This window comes from Protopterus annectens, chromosome 2.part0 (genome assembly GCF_019279795.1).
Source record: "Protopterus annectens isolate FY-2018-M chromosome 2.part0, PAN1.0, whole genome shotgun sequence".
Lineage (NCBI taxonomy): Eukaryota > Metazoa > Chordata > Ceratodontiformes > Protopteridae > Protopterus > Protopterus annectens.
The window spans coordinates 424,567,606-424,585,849 of record NC_056728.1 but is presented as its reverse complement, the minus strand read 5'-3'; the positions used below and the strand labels follow the sequence as shown (position 1 = coordinate 424,585,849).

The 18,244-nt window shown below is 40.3% G+C and overlaps 1 protein-coding gene across 5 annotated transcripts in view; it reads right to left on the bottom strand.

The window, feature by feature from the left end:
- Positions 1–1,583: 1,583 nt before the first annotated feature.
- The window catches only part of LOC122793115 (beta-1,3-galactosyl-O-glycosyl-glycoprotein beta-1,6-N-acetylglucosaminyltransferase-like), a 336,002-nt gene continuing 319,341 nt past the window's right edge, over positions 1,584–18,244 (bottom strand). For all 5 annotated transcript variants that reach the window (XM_044060858.1, XM_044060856.1, XM_044060859.1 and 2 more), the window contains one exon: positions 1,584–3,016. In XM_044060858.1, the coding sequence (XP_043916793.1) occupies positions 1,619–2,899 (1,281 nt within the window). In that variant the 5' untranslated portion in view covers positions 2,900–3,016 and the 3' untranslated portion in view covers positions 1,584–1,618. The remainder of the gene's footprint in view (positions 3,017–18,244) is intronic.

Below are 18,244 nucleotides of genomic sequence, written 5' to 3'. Positions count from 1 at the left end.
TGTGTTTTGTGAGCCGTGGTGGTCTGGCCATTTTTTATGAATTGGACTTTTATTAATGGCTTTGTCCAGATATCTTGTTCTAAGAGGTTGAGAGGTATGCCACCCAAGACATACCTGCCCATTATGATCATCCTCATCCTCATTTCAGTGAACAGCCTTTCAGAACAAAGTTGGCCTTTAAGTGTCTTACCCAACTGTAGGAAGAAAAGATCTTACTCAGAGAGTTGTCTTCCGTCTAAATTTACTTATTCTTTGTTGAGCACGTTAGTCCCACTAAGCTAGAAACTTCATACCGGAGGCGACATATATGCATATATATATATATATATATATATATATATATATATATATATATATATATATATATATATATATATATATATTACTAGAGGAAATTTAACCAGGGGATTGGGAACTTTCCCTTCTCTTTACAATAATTGCCGGGGAATCTCTTAAATTAACCCAAACTACCACCAACTCAAGCAGATGGGGCTTCAGTTTAACATCTACTCTGAAAGCCAGCATACTCAGGAGTGCAGCACCCACCTTATATTGCACTGCAGTACCAGCAATCGATCTACCTAGCTTTTTTTTAATCTTCTCAGATGAATATCCACATTTTATATGTTCAAAGACAGAAAAACGAACATGAGTGCAAAAAGGTTTGAAACCCACAACAGATAAGGTACTCCTGATGGCAAATGATCATTCAGTTTGTTTCAAAACCTTTCAGACATCTGCATTTCTCTAGCAGATACCTACTGTTACCATTCCAAACATTACTTTGTTATAATAATCAGGTTTCAGTATGATAGCCCCACCTAAGTGAACAGTTTTATTCCATCAGTGGTAGCATGTTCTGAAAAACATTACTAATGATTTATCTGGATAACTAAGGCTAGCTGACCATATATGCTGCTTTAGGAATATGCTAATGAACCTGAGTGACATTATAACGTCAATAATTAATGAAGAAACTGTCCTGCTTAATTCAATTTGTTCCTCTTTTACATTGAGGAAAAAAAATCACCATTTCAAGAATGTAAATAAATGAGGTTTAAATACAGATATACAGCGATGTGCATTTTCTGTCTTACATTAAGTTTTTTATGCAAACATCTCTATTCGTAGATTATAATCTCATGTAGTAGTCCCCATCTTCTCACTCAAAAAGTGGACACCCCAGATGTCTTACCCTAGCTGAAGTGCAATAAATAAAATATATTTATAGCTCATACTTTTAGAGAAATAGCATCCTACAGAACACTTCTTAAGAAAAACACTTACAGCATATATAAGGACATCATCATTCAGTGTGTGCTGGAAACATTCTCACCATACTAAGAAAAAGGGGATCCTATACTGCCTTTTCAAAGAACATATAAACATATTTTAATGGCATTCACATGGCTGGCAGATTACATTTAATAGGTACCGTATAACCTCAGATTGTTTCCATGACAAGAAACAATGTATTCTTCAAGTCAGTTGTCAAGTCAGTTTTTGAAAAGGATGCAACCCTGAACTACATTTTAAATAAGCAATACTGCTGGGGTCAAACAGAAATGATGAACAGAAAGTAGTAATGTTTTAAATGTTTGTTTAATGTGCTCACAGTTTAAAATATTTGCTTTAGTATTTTGTTTCTCAAATGTCTTTCCAAACACTGAACTACAAATGGGTCAATGTCTGTATCTAATTTATTGACAAATAAATGAGCTGTCTGCAAAAGCCATTTCAGGTTTCCCACTCCAAAAATGCAGACTGATCGAACATGAGGACCGTTGCATGGCGGATAAGGTGCCCCATTGGAAACGTCACCTTCAAAGTACACCCACTGTACAAATCTGGCCAGTGAGTTCATGTCTGAAACATCATATTTGGAGTGAGGAGGTACAGAACCAGGAACCCCAGGGATTCGCTGCAATGTGGCCCACACAAATTCATCGGGACTGAAAGTGTCCTTTGCCCATTCAAAAAATGAAAGAATTTTTTTATCCTTAAAAATATATTCTACAAAACCCCGGGAAACAATGAAATATGCATTTCCTGAAAAAATGTGTGTCTTTACAGGAGGAGGTTGCTTAGCAATTCCCATGTCTTTTATTCTGCCATTAACAACTTCGTGATGAAACTTCCATCTCTTCTCTTTATGAGGTTGCATTTTTTCAGTCTCCAAGTTATTTCTGCCTTTCAGAGATTTGAGTATTTCCACAATTTCCAGATTAGTTTTAATTGGGAAGTCCATCCCACAAAGATTTATCAAGTATTTCCAAGATGCATTCATTTTCAGCAGATCTGCCATACAGTTTAGATCAGCTTGTACTCTGCTCCATGATGCATAGACCACATCCTCCAATTTGCTGGCAATGAAGACATTATCAAAACAAGATACTATCCCTTTAATAGCAGCAGAAAAGGACTCTGAAGACTTTTTATCAACATGAATGCAGTAATAATTCTGAGGCTGATATATTGCTCGTAGCAGCCTTTCAAACATATCTGCTCTGTAATGAACTACTATCGAGTATGCAATTGGGAATTCTTCTTCTTGTTTGCTGAGTGGTTTCGTTATATACTTACGGACTTTGGTGTATGTTTGGCAATCTTTAGTCCATTCCGTATAGTTCGAATCTTTTACTCTGAGGCGTTGCTTAAATTCTTTTGATATTGTCAGAATTTTTACTTTATCTATTTCATCTTGATCACCATCAATTATCTTTGAGCAGTTTACTAGGTGTTCATAGTAATTTTCAATTAGCTCAAGAGAATTGCTCTGTTCTGGATTATATTTTTGCTTTACAGTAACTGAAAGTAGAGCTAATGTCAGGATGGGGAGCAGGAATATCTTCATGTGTCTTAGTTGGCACTGATAGTATCTTAGTCGCCTGAGCAGCATTTGCAAAGCTCTATAGTCAAATTTTCACGTCGGACAGAGAAAAGGTCTGGCTTATAACAGGAGATCCAAATGAAGATAAAACAGCATAACAAGTTTCCCAGTCTTCAGACAAAACACCTAAAAAGTTAAGTAAAAACATTTTATTAACTACGATGCAACAACATTTACATGTTCTTTTTCATGTGCTATGATATTTTTTCAAACAAATTTCAAATAAAAGTAGTTTAGAAAACATATATTTCCTAACCATTTCTTATAAACAAAGCTAAACTTTGCTTACCTATTAATACATATTTTCCAGTTCTCTGCTGCCTTTATTTTGATATTAAAGTAACCAGCAACTTAAAATTACTTATTTTTCTAACCTTCATGCAAATGTGAGAGAGAAAGAGAGACAGAGAGACTGATAGACTAAGGCAGAGACAAAAAATATAGTAACAATGATGAAGTAATTGTGCAAATCTTTACACACAGATTAATTTAAACAATTGGAGTTTTGAAGTTGCACATATTTACTAAAGTTATTTTATTCTGAAGGCATAGAAATATATACACTTATGCATCATTAGGGAACCTTCAACACTTACTTCAATATGCATAAAAAACTTGGCAAAACTTTCAATTTATAGTAGTAGCAGTAAAGCTTTCAATTTATAGTAGTAGTAGTAAAGCTTTCAATTTATAGTAGTAGCAGTAAAGCTTTCAATTTATAGTAGTAGTAGTAAAGCTTTCAATTTATAGTAGTAGCAGTAAAGCTTTCAATTTATAGTAGTAGCAGTAAAGCTTTCAATTTATAGTAGTAGCAGTAAAGCTTTCAATTTATAGTAGTAGCAGTAAAGCTTTCAATTTATAGTAGTAGTAGTAAAGCTTTCAATTTATAGTAGTAGCAGTAAAGCTTTCAATTTATAGTAGTAGTAGTAAAGCTTTCAATTTATAGTAGTAGTAGTAAAGCTTTCAATTTATAGTTGTAGCAGTAAAGCTTTCAATTTATAGTAGTAGCAGTAAAGCTTTCAATTTATAGTAGTAGCAGTAAAGCTTTCAATTTATAGTAGTAGCAGTAAAGCTTTCAATTTATAGTAGTAGTAGTAAAGCTTTCAATTTATAGTAGTAGCAGTAAAGCTTTCAATTTATAGTAGTAGCAGTAAAGCTTTCAATTTATAGTAGTAGCAGTAAAGCTTTCAATTTATAGTAGTAGTAGTCCACCCATTTATGAAATATTAATATTCTGATTCTTTGCAAATCCCTGCACTATAATGAGATCACTCTATTAGCCTGCTTTAGGATTATGATCTCAATATATAAGCTATCAAGAATTGCACTGCTATCATCAAAACAGTGGCAAATATAACCCAAGATGTGTTTGTTTGGTTATTTTTGAAATAAACTACATGAACAAACCGTACAACAGAAGGAAGAAACTGTTGCAAAAGAGAGTAAAATCCCATGAGTGGAGGACCTCCCTGGTCAGCCTCAGTAAGAAGCTGAGATCCCTTACAAGAAAACAAAATCGCCACTAAATCCAAGGACAACCACAAAGCATTCTATAGCTATGTCAAGAATCTAGATGGCAACACCCAGATCTGCTCTGAGTTACAGCACAAAGGCATGAAAATTACAGAACCAACTGATATTGCCAACAGCCTGGCAGATAGGTTCAGTGCTAACTTTACCCCCCCCCTCTCAGCCCCTAAAGGGCCCATATCTATACATGAAGAATGTAGAGTCCCTGTAATCACAACTACACAGGTAAAAGCTGCACTCTCTAAAGCCAAAAACACAGCATCCATGGGACCGGACAACATCCCAGGCTGCATTTTACATGAACTTCAGAACAAACTGGCTCCCCACTTAAGCACCATGTTCAATAATAGCCTCGCATCAGGCTTTGTGCCCACTGAATGGCACATAGCAATAGTTATCCCACTCCACAAAGGGGGATCCACCACTGATCCCAGGAACTATCGACCTATTAGCCTGACGAGCCTGGTCTTCAAGGCCATGTAATGTATCATCATGGAACTCATAAACAAAGACATTGGTAACTCCAAACTCTGGATCCCACCCAGTTCGGGTTTGTGAAAGGCAGATCATGCCTCCTGAACCTGATTGACTTCTTTGAGGCAGTCACCAAAGCTGTGGATGAGGGTAAGGTGGTTCACACAGCCTATCTTGACCTCTCCAAGGCTTTTGACACCATCCCCCATTCTGGAATTATAGATAAACTCACTAAACTAGGTATAAATCCCTATGTCACAAGATGGGTTGCCAACTGGCTCACTGAGAGAACCCACATTGTAAAAGGTGCAGACTCCAAATCTGACCTCAAAGCAGTGACAAGTGGAGTACCACAGGGTTCCGTCCTGGGACCTCTCCTGTTTGGTATCTACTTCCCTGAAGTACAGGCTAACACAGAAGGCCTCTGGCTAATGAAGTTCGCAGATGACCTTAAACTAGGAGCCATAGTCAAGTCCCCAAATGATGTGGACATCCTACAGAAGGGCCTCACTGAGACAGATGACTGGTGTCAGAGCCATGGCCTCAAGCTCAATGCCAAAAAGTGCAGTGTCATCCCCTTTGGTAAAAATTCTGTACCCATGAACTACCACATAGGCAGCAATCTACTTAACACCAAATGCGTTTTAAGAAACCTTGGGACCCAGGTGGACAGTAGTCTCTCCTTTGATAGTCACATCTCCACAGTAGTCAGGAAGTCGTTCTACATGGCATACTTCATCATAAAAGAGTTCTCAGTTAGGAAAAAAGAGGTCATTGTTCCCCTCTACTCATCACTCATTAGACCCATTACAGAGTACAACGCCCCTTTAGGAATGTACCTCACAAGACATCTGCAGCAGCTGGAAAGGCCACAGAAGTACCTCACAAAGAGGATTACTGGCCTCAAACAAATGCCCTACACTGACCGCCTCAAAAACTCCAACTTTACTCCATAGCATATCGCCTACTACGAGGTGATCTCTGCCTAACATATAAAGCTATGTCAAACCCAGAGCTGTTGGACATGCTACACCTAAAGAAATCCCAATCCCTCCAAGCTACATGCTCTAGGGACCTAAACCTTGTCACCACAATAAACAGGACACACTGGAGGGATAGATTCCTATCCCAGAGACTTCCTATACTCTGGAACAAGCTACCCATCTATGTCAAGCAAAGTTCTTCATTAGCACTCTTCAAGAAAAATCTTGATGAGTGGATGGGAAATAGGAAATACACCCCAGGGATCACTTCTGTGTCTCTGCTGGACAGTGGCACAGGAAAATAACTTTCTTGGGTGGCGTAAGCTATGGAACCTTGCTGGCTAGGCTTACGTAGGCCCTTGGGCCAATAGCCTAGTACCTACCTATAAACCTATGAACTTATGAACCAGGAGGCATTCCCAATTATGAAGGGGCTGTAAATTCCCTCTGCTGTAGAATAAGACAGAGGTTTGGTGGTACTCAATGCAAACCCTAGATATTTTTGATCTGATGTCAATGTGGACTTTTGCACAGAAGAGGAAAAAGGCCATATATGTGTGCAGGTGCACACTGACTGCTACATTGTGACATTAAGAAATAGTTTGTCAACATGAAATGTTTTTTATGTAAGCAGCCTGAGACAAGCTTCAGTGCTAGCCAGGAAGGTCACATGCAAATTCATAATATGAAAATTAGCACATATCTTTTTTTGCATAAATGAGTTCTTAGGATGATATACAAAGCCTGCACCTATTCACCTTACACTCTCCATGCAAACATACCTTTAAAACTCATCATTTTCAAAATCATTGAAGAGACATTCAGAGATTATAGCTAAAGAACCAAAATTTCAGCACCTACATTTCGGCTTTGTGTAACTTGTACCCTCATGCCAACAGTATAAGGACTTAAAGTGCTTCAATTAACCGTGGGTATAAGCCACTAATTAAATCAGGAATGCCTCCAGCTGTGAAATGACTTTACTGTGAAAAGATGTACCTGTCATATCTCTAAATACAGTGATTGCTTCACTGATCAAACAGTGTGAATAATTGAGAGATTATTCTTAAACAAGGAAACGCTCAAACTTGGGGGAAAATGATATTAAATAAAAAAGGCAATTTTCTAATTTGTAAATTAGCACATCAACATAGTTAAATCACTCTTACAAAATGGGAGAAAAAAGGCATTTGTCTTCAAGTGTTTGAATTCCATTCTTACCATCATGACAATTTGTAACTATGAAGTCAGTAAATAGAAAAGTGTCCCCAGAAGTATTTCACTTAAAACTTTTTAACCTTTTATTTCTACACTTTAATCCTTCATAGACACCACTGCCCACCTCCAGATTTTGTTAATGAGGTTTAGCTAAAACTTCAACAAGTTACATTCCAATAGTCTTTACTTTGTATGTTGTTCTGTGCATGCATTCAATCACTGAGCTTTTGGTTCACTTCCCTCGAGGGATATCAGATGTTTAATTACATTGATTATTTACCAGAAATTAACAAAATAGTAATGAGCATCTTGTGCAGATGCATTTGGATGTCTCACATACATAGCAATTTTTAGCAGTCTCCAGATCGGTTAACTAGCCTCTGAACATTTATATCTGGTTCAAGGTATTATCACTGCAGACTTGTATGTACTACCTGCATACTTTTGCCTGTTATTTTTCATCTCTGTGATAATGTGATAATTTAAAAGAAAACTATAGCATACTTGCAAACTATTGCTGCCTTCCAGCTCTGAAACTTAAAATACTTCAGCACAACAGCATATAAATGGCTATTTACAGACATTACAGCACTCCAAGAAGCCGCTCACTACTAACATGCACAACCAATCATGGTGTGTAAGCTGAAGAGGTGGGCATCAGAAGTTAAGCAATAGCTGCTGAAACTAATGCAAAAATGAGAGCACCAGCAACAGTAGGGCAGAAACACATCGGGGAGCGCCGCCTAATTGGGTTTAAACTATTCCTGGCTCCACAAAGTCTGCTCTTCACTTTTTCCCTTAGAACTGCTCTATCTCTCAAATTAAACACCATATTCTCATTCTAAGGCCCCTCACTGGTCCAAATAAGTAATCTTACAAGTTAGCACTAATAAACCATAAGCACTACTTACTCTTATACTCTCTACGATTACCTTGTCCCCTATTGGTCCGTTTTAATTCAGTTCCCTATATTACTCTAGCATGTCCAAAGGTCAGTCAATGGTTTCCTCTCCAGTCCAGCTGGTGAATCTGGGAATTTTGAGGCAATGTTACAACTGTCTCATGTACACGAACAACCCTCTCCTCCTCCAAACAGGTTCAAATATATGTGAGAGATGCAACCATATAGCCAAACTGGAGGCTGAGCTCTCTCATCTCAAAACTGGTGTAACCAGTCAGGAGGAGAAGGTAACCTCACACAACACAATTCCAGTATCACATAGTCCCACCACAACAGCAAACCAAACACATAAAAACACAAAAACATACTCGGAGGCTCTAAATAAAAATCTACCTAAGCAACAGAGACCTCCAAAGCAGATATCCAAGCAAATGCTACCCCGAAACAAAACACGTACAACACATAGCACACAAAGTCAGTGTGCCAAGCAGTCACAGCCCTTAAGGCTGAATAACACACTTGATACCCTTGTAATAGGTGACTCTATTGTCAGAAACACTGACGTCTCGCTCACCAGGCTGAATAAAGAGAAGGTCACAGTGAGCTGCCTGTCAGGTGCTAGGATCCACCACATAACGCAAGCACTCAGGTCACTCCAAAGCAAATACAGATATGACTCAGTCATTGTACATGCTGGCGTGAATGACCTGAGACGTACCTCCCTCGACTACATGAAAAGAGACATAGAGGAGCTCTCTGATCATGTAGCCCAGGCTGGTATGACCCTGACCTTGAGCAGCATCTTACCCTCACCTAGAATGATGCCACAGTATAAAGACAAAATGATCAATTTTAACAATTGGCTAAAATTTTGGTGTCATTCAAAGGGGATCCAGTGTCTGTCAGCCTGGGATGACATGCTCGACAAGCCACGTTGCTTCGCTAGGGACGGCTTGCACCTGTCATCCCTGGGCTTTCGGATATTGGCAAAGGCTCTTGCCACCCCCATAGTGCCTTTTTTAGGCAAGGCTCAAAAGTCAAACCCACCTCCATAGACAACACAAGGAACAAGAAACTAAGGGTAATGCTGCTAAATGCCAGAAGTCTTAACCTCAAGATGCATGCACTCGAAGCTCTCCTCAGTATGGAGAACATCGATATCTGTGCAGTGACAGAAACCTGGTTCAAGGCTCCAGAGAGCACCCCAGCACTACCAGGTTATACCTCATATCATGCTTTTCGGCCCCAAAACCCGGACCGAACCACAAAAGGAGGGGGAGTTTCCATATTTATCAAGGATATCCACACCTCCAGGTTAGTGGCAGTGGACGAAGTATCGGAGACCATCCATGTGCAACTGACAGTGGGCAAAACTGCTTTTCAGTTTATAGCATCCTACAGACCACCCTCTCAAAGTCAGGAATCCCACTCGGCTTTCCTGAAAACATTGGAGAACACTAAGATCTCTCCGAATACCATTATATTGGGTGACTTCAACTACCCAAACATAGACTGGAAGCATTACTCAAGCCCCAGCACCTTAGCTCAAAGGTTCCTGGAATTTATAAACTCAAATGCTATGGAACAACTAGTCACCACTCCCACAAGAGGGGAAAACATACTAGACCTGATCATTACCAACATGGGGACTCTATGCTCCATACCAGAAGTATATCCCTCATTGGTAAGATCAGACCATAAATTAATTTCACTGGATATCCACATCCCGACCCCACCTCCAGCCCAGAAAACCACAGTGAAAAACTTCTCAAAAGCGAACTTCACACTTCTCAAAACTGAAGTGGAATCCTTCAAGGCCCCAGGGCCAGTGGAAACTACGGCCCAAACTGCAAAATCCTACATAAACGCATTCTACAGACATCTCCAGGAATGCATGGATCATGCTATCCCAAACAAAATCAAGACCCAATCATCCAAAGGCAGGCGTCCAGTCTGGTGGACCCCAGCCATAAATAAACTGTACAACAGAAGGAGGAAGCTACTACATGATAGAGCAAAATCCCTAAAAGGGAAGGCATCTCTGATCAGTACTAGCAAAAAATTGCGATCCCTCATAAAATCCTCCAAGGCCAGCTTCGAGAGAAAAATTGCACAGGACACTAAAGACAATCATAAGGCTTTTTTCAGTTATGTTAGGAACCTGGGCTGCAACTCCCAGACTTGTTCTGAGTTGATTCTAAATGACAAAAAATACACTGAACCCACAGACATCACCAGTATCCTGGCAGACAGGTTCAGTGCAAACTTCTCCCCCCCCTCCCCCCCAAAAGAGCAAGTATCCATCCCAGCAGAGTGCAGCCTCCCAAACATCTCTGATGCTCAGGTGAAGGCCGCCCTCTCCAAAGCAAAAAACACTGCTTCCATGGGACCAGATGGCGTCCCGGGTTGTGTCCTACATGAACTCCAAGAAGAACTAATCCCTCAAGTAAAACTGCTGTACAATCTCAGCCTCACTACAGGATATGTGCCCAAAGAATGGCGTACAGCAACAGTGGTCCCACTACACAAAGGTGGCGCCTCTGCGGACCCTGGAAACTATCGCCCCATAAGCCTGACTAGCCTAGTATGCAAGGCTATGGAGAGGATCATCATGGAACTCATAAACAAAGACATTGGGGACCTAGACACTAGATCCTACCCAATTTGGCTTTGTCAAGGGCAGATGCTGCCTTTTGAACCTGGTCGACTTCTTCGAAACAGTCACCAAGGCCATAGATGAAGGGAAGGTAGTCCACACAGCCTATCTGGACCTCGCAAAGGCATTTGACACAATACCCCACTCGGGCATCATAGATAAGCTATCCAGCCTAAATATAAACCCCTATGTCACAAGATGTGTCGAAAACTGGCTCAAAGTCAGAACCCACAGAGTCAAAGTTGGTGCAGCCATGTCAGACTCAAAACCGGTCACAAGTGGCGTCCCACAAGGTTCTGTCCTGGGACCTCTCTTGTTCGGTATTTACTTGTCTGAGGTACAGGCCAACGTGGAAGGACTATGGCTCACCAAGTTTGCAGATGACTGCAAACTGGGCGCCATAATAGACTCTCCAGCTGACACAAACATCCTTCAAAAAAGTCTCGCAGAGATGGATAACTGGTGCCAGAGCCATGGTCTAAAGCTAAATGCCAAAATGTGTATAGTCATACCCTTTGGCAAAAACAATGTGCCCACAAATTACCACATAGGTGGTAACCCATTAAGTACAGAGAAAGTAATTAGGAATCTGGGGACCCAAGTTGATAGCAATCTCTCCTTTGGCAACCACATTGCCAAAGTGGTTAGAAAGACCTTCTACATAGCCCACCTCATCATGAAAGGATTCACATCTAGATCAAGAGAGGTAATCGTGCCCCTTTATTCATCCCTCATCAGGCCCATCATAGAATACAATGCCCCCTTGGGGATGTACCTTACTCGACACCTGCAGCAATTAGAAAGACCCCAAAAGTACCTCACCAGGAGGATCAAGGGACTCAAACAGATGCCATATGCTGCTCGGTTAAAAAAACTCCAGCTCTATTCAGTTGTATACCGCCTACTTCAAGGCGATCTATGCCTGACATATAAAGATATGTCCAACCCAGAATTAATGAACATGCTCCACCTCAGTAAATCTAAATCCCTTAGAGCCACGCGCTCGAGGGACTTGAACCTCAGCACAGAAATAAATAGAACATGCTGGAGGGACAGATTCATAACCCAGAGGCTCCCTTCGCTCTGGAATAGAATTCCAATTCATGTTAGGCAGAGCACCTCACTGAATCTCTTCAAGAAGAATCTTGATGAGTGGATGGGGGATCGTAGGTTTGTCCCGGGGATTACTTCCGTGTCACTATTAGACAGAGGCACAGTAAACTAAACTTTAAAAAGGACACAGTATACTCAAATCAAGGGGTGGCGTAAGCCAAACACAATCGGGCTAGGCTTATAAATGCCCCAGGGCAGATAGCCTAGTATGAACCTATGAACCTATGAACAATGTGCATGTATACTGTGAGTCTAATACAGTCTGCTTAACATGCTGTTGGAATAGACTGTAGCTCTCTGCCTATCTATTATGAGGACTGTAATTGTCTATAAATCAGAACTGTATCATTATAACAGTGTTATGTTTTTATATATATGTCATTATTAGGCTTGCACTCCAGGGGACCATTAAGGAACCTAGCCCAAATTCACAATTGCCCCAGAGCACTGCCTGGTTACGTGACTTGCTGAATGTCACACAGCTGGCATGTGATGGCTGAGGATATCAAACCCTGTGCCACAGAAAGTAGCTCATAGCCTTAATCCCTTGTGCCAACTGTCAGATTAATTTTTTTAATTATCATTTTTGGCATCAATAGATGGTATGGTTTAAAGAGAAATGCCTTTTAATTTTACATTTTCTAAGGGTGACTCAGCTTTGCTGACATATTAGTTCACAAACTAGGGAGTTACTTCATTGTATAGCATTCCTTCCTCCCTCACTCTGCACATTCTCTTAAAAAATACTTTTGAACTGATTCACCTCACTTGTTCAGCAGTAGCTACTCTATAACATTTGTATCCTGCCAGAGTGGTGTGGGTTAAAATGCAAGTGGTATTATTTGGCCCTCATCTTAAATCATGTGTCAGTTAGAAGCCTTGTCAAGCAGACAAATGCTGCAAAAAAAAAAAAAATCTACTAGTAAAAGTTCCGATTATAGCACCAAAAATGAACCTATTATACAGGTTGCCATGAACTATTGCTTCATAGTTCATCTAGGCAGCTGCAATGTGGTAAACTAAATCAGACTTTTCATCTCCATATTACACCCTGATAGAAAACGTTGTATAGAACAATTAAACTGTTTCATACAAACAGTGCTTAGAGTTCTATACCCTTGTAGTGCTGTCTCTTCTAAAAAGGGTAGGTGAGCTGTAAATATATATAAAGATGCATCCTAGTATTTAGAAAGATTTGCACTGCTCATATAAATTGCCTACCACAAGTAGGTCAATTTATGTAACTGTGAAAAAATGCAATTCTGTTATTGCCATATTGGGAAACCACTCATTGTTGGCTTATTAGCAAACCTCTGAATCTCCCTTGTTTAATACTACTGTTGTTAGTCCTGATGGTGGCATTTTTTCCATAGAGTCTACTGCATGATGTTAGCAAATCCACCACTATACATACATAATTCCAGACCCTTGACTCCCTACCAACCCCCACCTCCATGTGACCAGATATCTAGGTGGACACATAGACAGAGACCGACACACACACACACACACACACACACACACACACACACACACACACACACACACACACACACACACACACACACACACACTAACATATTTACCACCTCACATCTTTGGTGAAATTATATGTACTATGTGACTGTGGTGGTGGTGCTGCGGTAGTGTTGTCGCTTCACAGTAAGACACTGTCCTGTTCAATTCTCAGCTAGAGCGTCTTCTGTGTGGAGACATGCGTGAATAGGCGTACCTTCGTTGAAGGATGTGCATCAGGGCTGGCAACTCAGCATGTAAAAATCTACTGCCAATCATTAGTGGACCAGAGTTCTGCTGTGGCGACCCCTTACCGGGAAAAGCCGAAAGACACAACATGATGTCTTCCTTTGGAGTGAATGGGTGTCTACTGCCTTTTGACGGTGTTCAGTTTTCTTCCAGTAGTGGAAAATTACTCAGCAGTATAAATTAGGAGCTGCAGGCATTTGTGGAGGGAACATGTGACTAATTAGTAATGAACACTCCCCAGATTGCTGCATGTGGCTTAACCATTTGGACTGCTCACCATGCTGAGGCCTCATCTAGAGTGAACGCTCAGTAGAAGGCTTTCCGCTGTAAGCCATTTGTGAATCCCAAGGGTAGAGTAAACACAGATGCAAATGCAACGTGTCATTTGCATTTACTTAATTTTCCAAATTCTGGGCATTAAAAGTTGTGCTAATGATTGAAAAACGTTAACTTTTTTTAATTTTAGTATTATTTTATCATTTGTTAACAGGGTAAGTGAGCTGCTCCATAACTCATTCTAACCACAACCTGTACCAAAAGCAAAAGGCTAAATACAACAAATAAATGTCTGTACAGTTTAGTGTAGCCAGTCAAGCAGCATGCTTTGGGGAGGTGGAGGAAACTGTAGTAGCCGGTTAAAACCTACGCAGACAAGACAAGATAAGAAGAACATGCATATCACACAGACAGTGGGACTCAAGATTTAGTGCCAGACCTTGGCGCTGTGAGGTAAGTTGATTTCCACTCTGATATACAGCTTGATTAATTTTACAGTAGTACTACATGGAACTTACAGCCTGTTTTATAGTAATGTTTTGAACTGATGATGAAATCCATTCCTGATTTTAAAGTGCCATTGAAGAAAAGAAACTTTATTAAAAAGACCCTTGCCAGTAAGGAGAAGTAACTTTATTAATGAAATCCTGCGAAAGTGCTTCTCAGGCAACAATTTTGTTGCTATACTCATAGCAAGAAAATGTGAATACCTTGAATTTTGCTAAAAATCTTTCATGCAGTTTATTAATTATACAGTATCAGAGCAAACACTAAATTGCATGCAACTGAGGCAATAAATGAAATTATAACAATGTGATAAAATAATTAATCATTTTGATGGATATCTCCTTAAAAAGTATGAGAATTAATATTGTGAGTCCCAGAACTGCAAAAACTAAAGAGGGATTTCAACACCAAAACAAAGAATTATGAAAACCCAAAGTTACATTACTAAAATGGTTCATACTAGGCTAATGACCACAAGAGTCTTTTTAAGACTAGCCTTGCATCCCAGCGGATACTGTTGCTGCCCACTTGTACCTCAACCAGGTTTCAAACCCAGGTCTACCATTTGGTAATGCTGTGCCTTAATCTCTGTGCTATCACTGTTGGAGATGCTTTTTTGGGAAGGCTTATGCTGTTGGGTATCCCACCAACATTTGAAAGCTATGACACCACAGCCTTGACATTATATATATTAATTCAGTGATCTTTTATTTCTCCTGGATGTGTGTTCCAGAGGTTTCTTTTGTCATTCCTTTAAAAGAAATGCAAATATGCTGCTATGCTAGCATGTTTACCTAAATTGTCATTATTTATTTCATTGTTTTTATTTTGTCTTGTTTTTATCATTTTTTGCTAGGCATGTTTAAAGGCTTATTTTGCCACATTTATGAGTAATTATTCTTCACAGTTTAATTCCATATTTTCCAAACACCTCTGGAGACATAATGGCTTACCACCTGTCAGAACCAAATATACTGTCTTAATCCGACTTTGCTGGTTCTCTTTATAAAACCTGTTACTCTCTCCGTTCCTCTGTAATTACATCTGGATTTTAAATTATTGCACCAGGACAGATCATGATTAATTTGGATTCAGTGCATGGAATTACTGCTAACAGTCAGAAGTCTGCATCTCAAAGAAGTATGTTATCAGTGTCTCTGCTTGTCAGTTGCACTGTTTTCTTGTGTTATGTCATTGTTCACTATACTATGAACTATGTTTTGGATATTTAGGAGAATGTGTGTTCAGACTAACATAGGAGTGTTCTTCTGCTTGCACTCTCTGCTGATATCTACATTTTTATTTTCAGCATTATCAAGCAACTATAGGTTCATAGGTATCTACTAGGCTAGCTGTCCTTGTGGTCCACTTTTGCTCAGTCAGTTTTGCTCTTTGTGCTTGAATTAACCTATCCTGTTTGGTTAGAGACTGACCTTACCCATTCCATGGTCAATAATTATATATTACTCCAATGAGAATAACTGGGATCATACCATAGATAATCTGAGGAAACCCATTCATGGCATAAAGCATCTGTCCATTAGTAGTACAGGGGGGCGGTTCTACCTGACATAGTCGAAACCACACAACACCGACAACCACATCACCGACACCACATATTCGACAGTCCATAAACACGAAACCACACATAACCGACAACGAAATAACCGACGGTACACAAACACGAAACCCCATACACTGCACACACCACAATAACAATTAAAAGCAAAACACATCCCCATTCCACAAACCACACACACAACACAAGCACACCAAAATCCTTACAAGCCCACACTAAACCTTACCCTAACCCTAAGGTCCGTCACTATCGCACACTTACCTACCGCTCCTAACCCTAACTCACTTAACCGCCCTATCGCTCCTAACCCTAACTCACTTAACCCACCCCTATCGCTCCCTAACCCTAACTCACTTAACCCACCCCTATCGCTCCCTAACCCTAACTCACTTAACCCACCCCTATCGCTCCCTAACCCTAACTCACTTAACCCACCCCTATCCCCACAGACCGTCAATCTCCACACTTACCTGCCTCGCACCCTAACGTCCGTCACTACCGCATACTCACACAGCCTTTCCCCATGTCGGCATCCTCGGCGTTGGTGTTGTCATCCGTCGTGTCGGTCTTCTGCATTGTCGATGTTCTGCCACTCGCGATTCGCGTCGGTCTTCTTCGATTTCGATCTTCTGGAGCTCCGGATTCCGATGTCGGTCTTCTGCGCTGTCGACGAAGTCAGGTAGAACCAGGGGGGCAGCCCTTGGGTACATTTTCTGTTTCTATCCATAGAAGCAAGTTGCACTTGAATTTGGACAGGGATGAACTTTGTTTTACCTGGATGGTGAGTCTGTTCCAGAAAAGCTGCATCCTCTGTGAGACATATCTGTCCTTGTCAAACCATTCTGTTGATGTTGCAGAAGAGGTTTAGATCCCTAGACTGAATATTTCTGATGCCATCTGGCTTGTGAATGTGCAGTAAATCCATCAGTATTGGGTTGGAGGATGCCTTCCATGCTAGAAACAGGTCACCTCTTAGTGATATGCAGTTTACTGAGTATAGTAACAGGCTTTTGAGTCAGTCAATGTAGGACATATTATTTAAACCTTGTATTCTTTTAGTAAGGTATCTCCCTAGATGTTCCATTTGTTGCATGTGTCTGGACAGATACATGACAAAGGGAGCATTATACTCATCCCTAGATCTAGAAACAATCACTTTGTTTATAAGCTATGCAAAATAGAAAGACTGTCTTACAAAAATGGACACACATTCATCAAAAGTTAGATCACTATCAATATAAGTTCCCAAATCCTAATCAGTTGGGTCAACTCTTAGGGCTGTATTGTCAATGTGGTAGCTCCCTGAAGTAGATGATTTCTCAAAGGATACAGTAATGCGTTTTTGTCATTTAATTTCAGGCCATGATTTTGGCACCAGTTATTTATTTGGGACAAACCTTCCTGCAGGATGGTCAAGTAATTTGAGGATTCAATGACTGTTTCTAGCTTACAGTCATCTGCAAACATACATAGTCAGTCAAAGCCCTTTGGTATTGGCTTTAACTTCAGAAAAGTAGATGCCAAATATGAGAGGTTCTGCGCTGGGGACTCCACAGGTGACTGGTCTCTTTGTAGAGGCATCTTCCCCTATTTTGATTTCCTGCATTCTACTTGTGATCCAGATGGCAATCCAGATGGTGACATAGGGGCTTATTCTCAGTTTATTTAGCTTTTCTACTATGCTAGTGGGGAATTGTACCAAATGCTTTGGGCAGGTTGAGGTATGTGGTGTGTACTGTTTTGCCTTCATCCATTGCTTTAGTGACCTTTTCAAAAAAGTCCACCAGGTTGAGTAAGCATGACCTGCCCTTGATGAATCCAAACTGAGATGGGACTAGTATTTGCTGGGTACCTATGTCCTGACTGATTAGTTCTAAGAAAATTCTTTCCACAACAGGCTGGTCAGACGTATTGGTCTGTAATTGCTTAGATCTGTGGAAGGTCCTCTCGTATGCCGGGGAATGACTGTAGCTCTTTTCCATTCACTTGGTACAAAACCTGTATGATATCTAATCTCCTATCAATGCCCATTGGACCTTAAATGCTTATGTTAAACACTTTTGTGAAGCAGATGTATTTTAACTGCTTTTGATATAATCAGAAATTGAAAAGTGAATTGATAGCACCCGTGTTGGTGACAAGCAACATGTCTATCTGCCCTCTACTCATTCAATGCAGGTCCAGTATGAGGGAGCATGGGGTAAGGGTGACACTGTAGAGAGTATGGGGTAGCGGTGAGACTGTATAATATGGGGAAGGGTGACACTGTACAGTATGGTGTAGTGGTGGGACTGTATATTATGGGTTAAGGGTGAGACTGTACAGTATGGGGTAGTGGTGAGACTGTATAGCA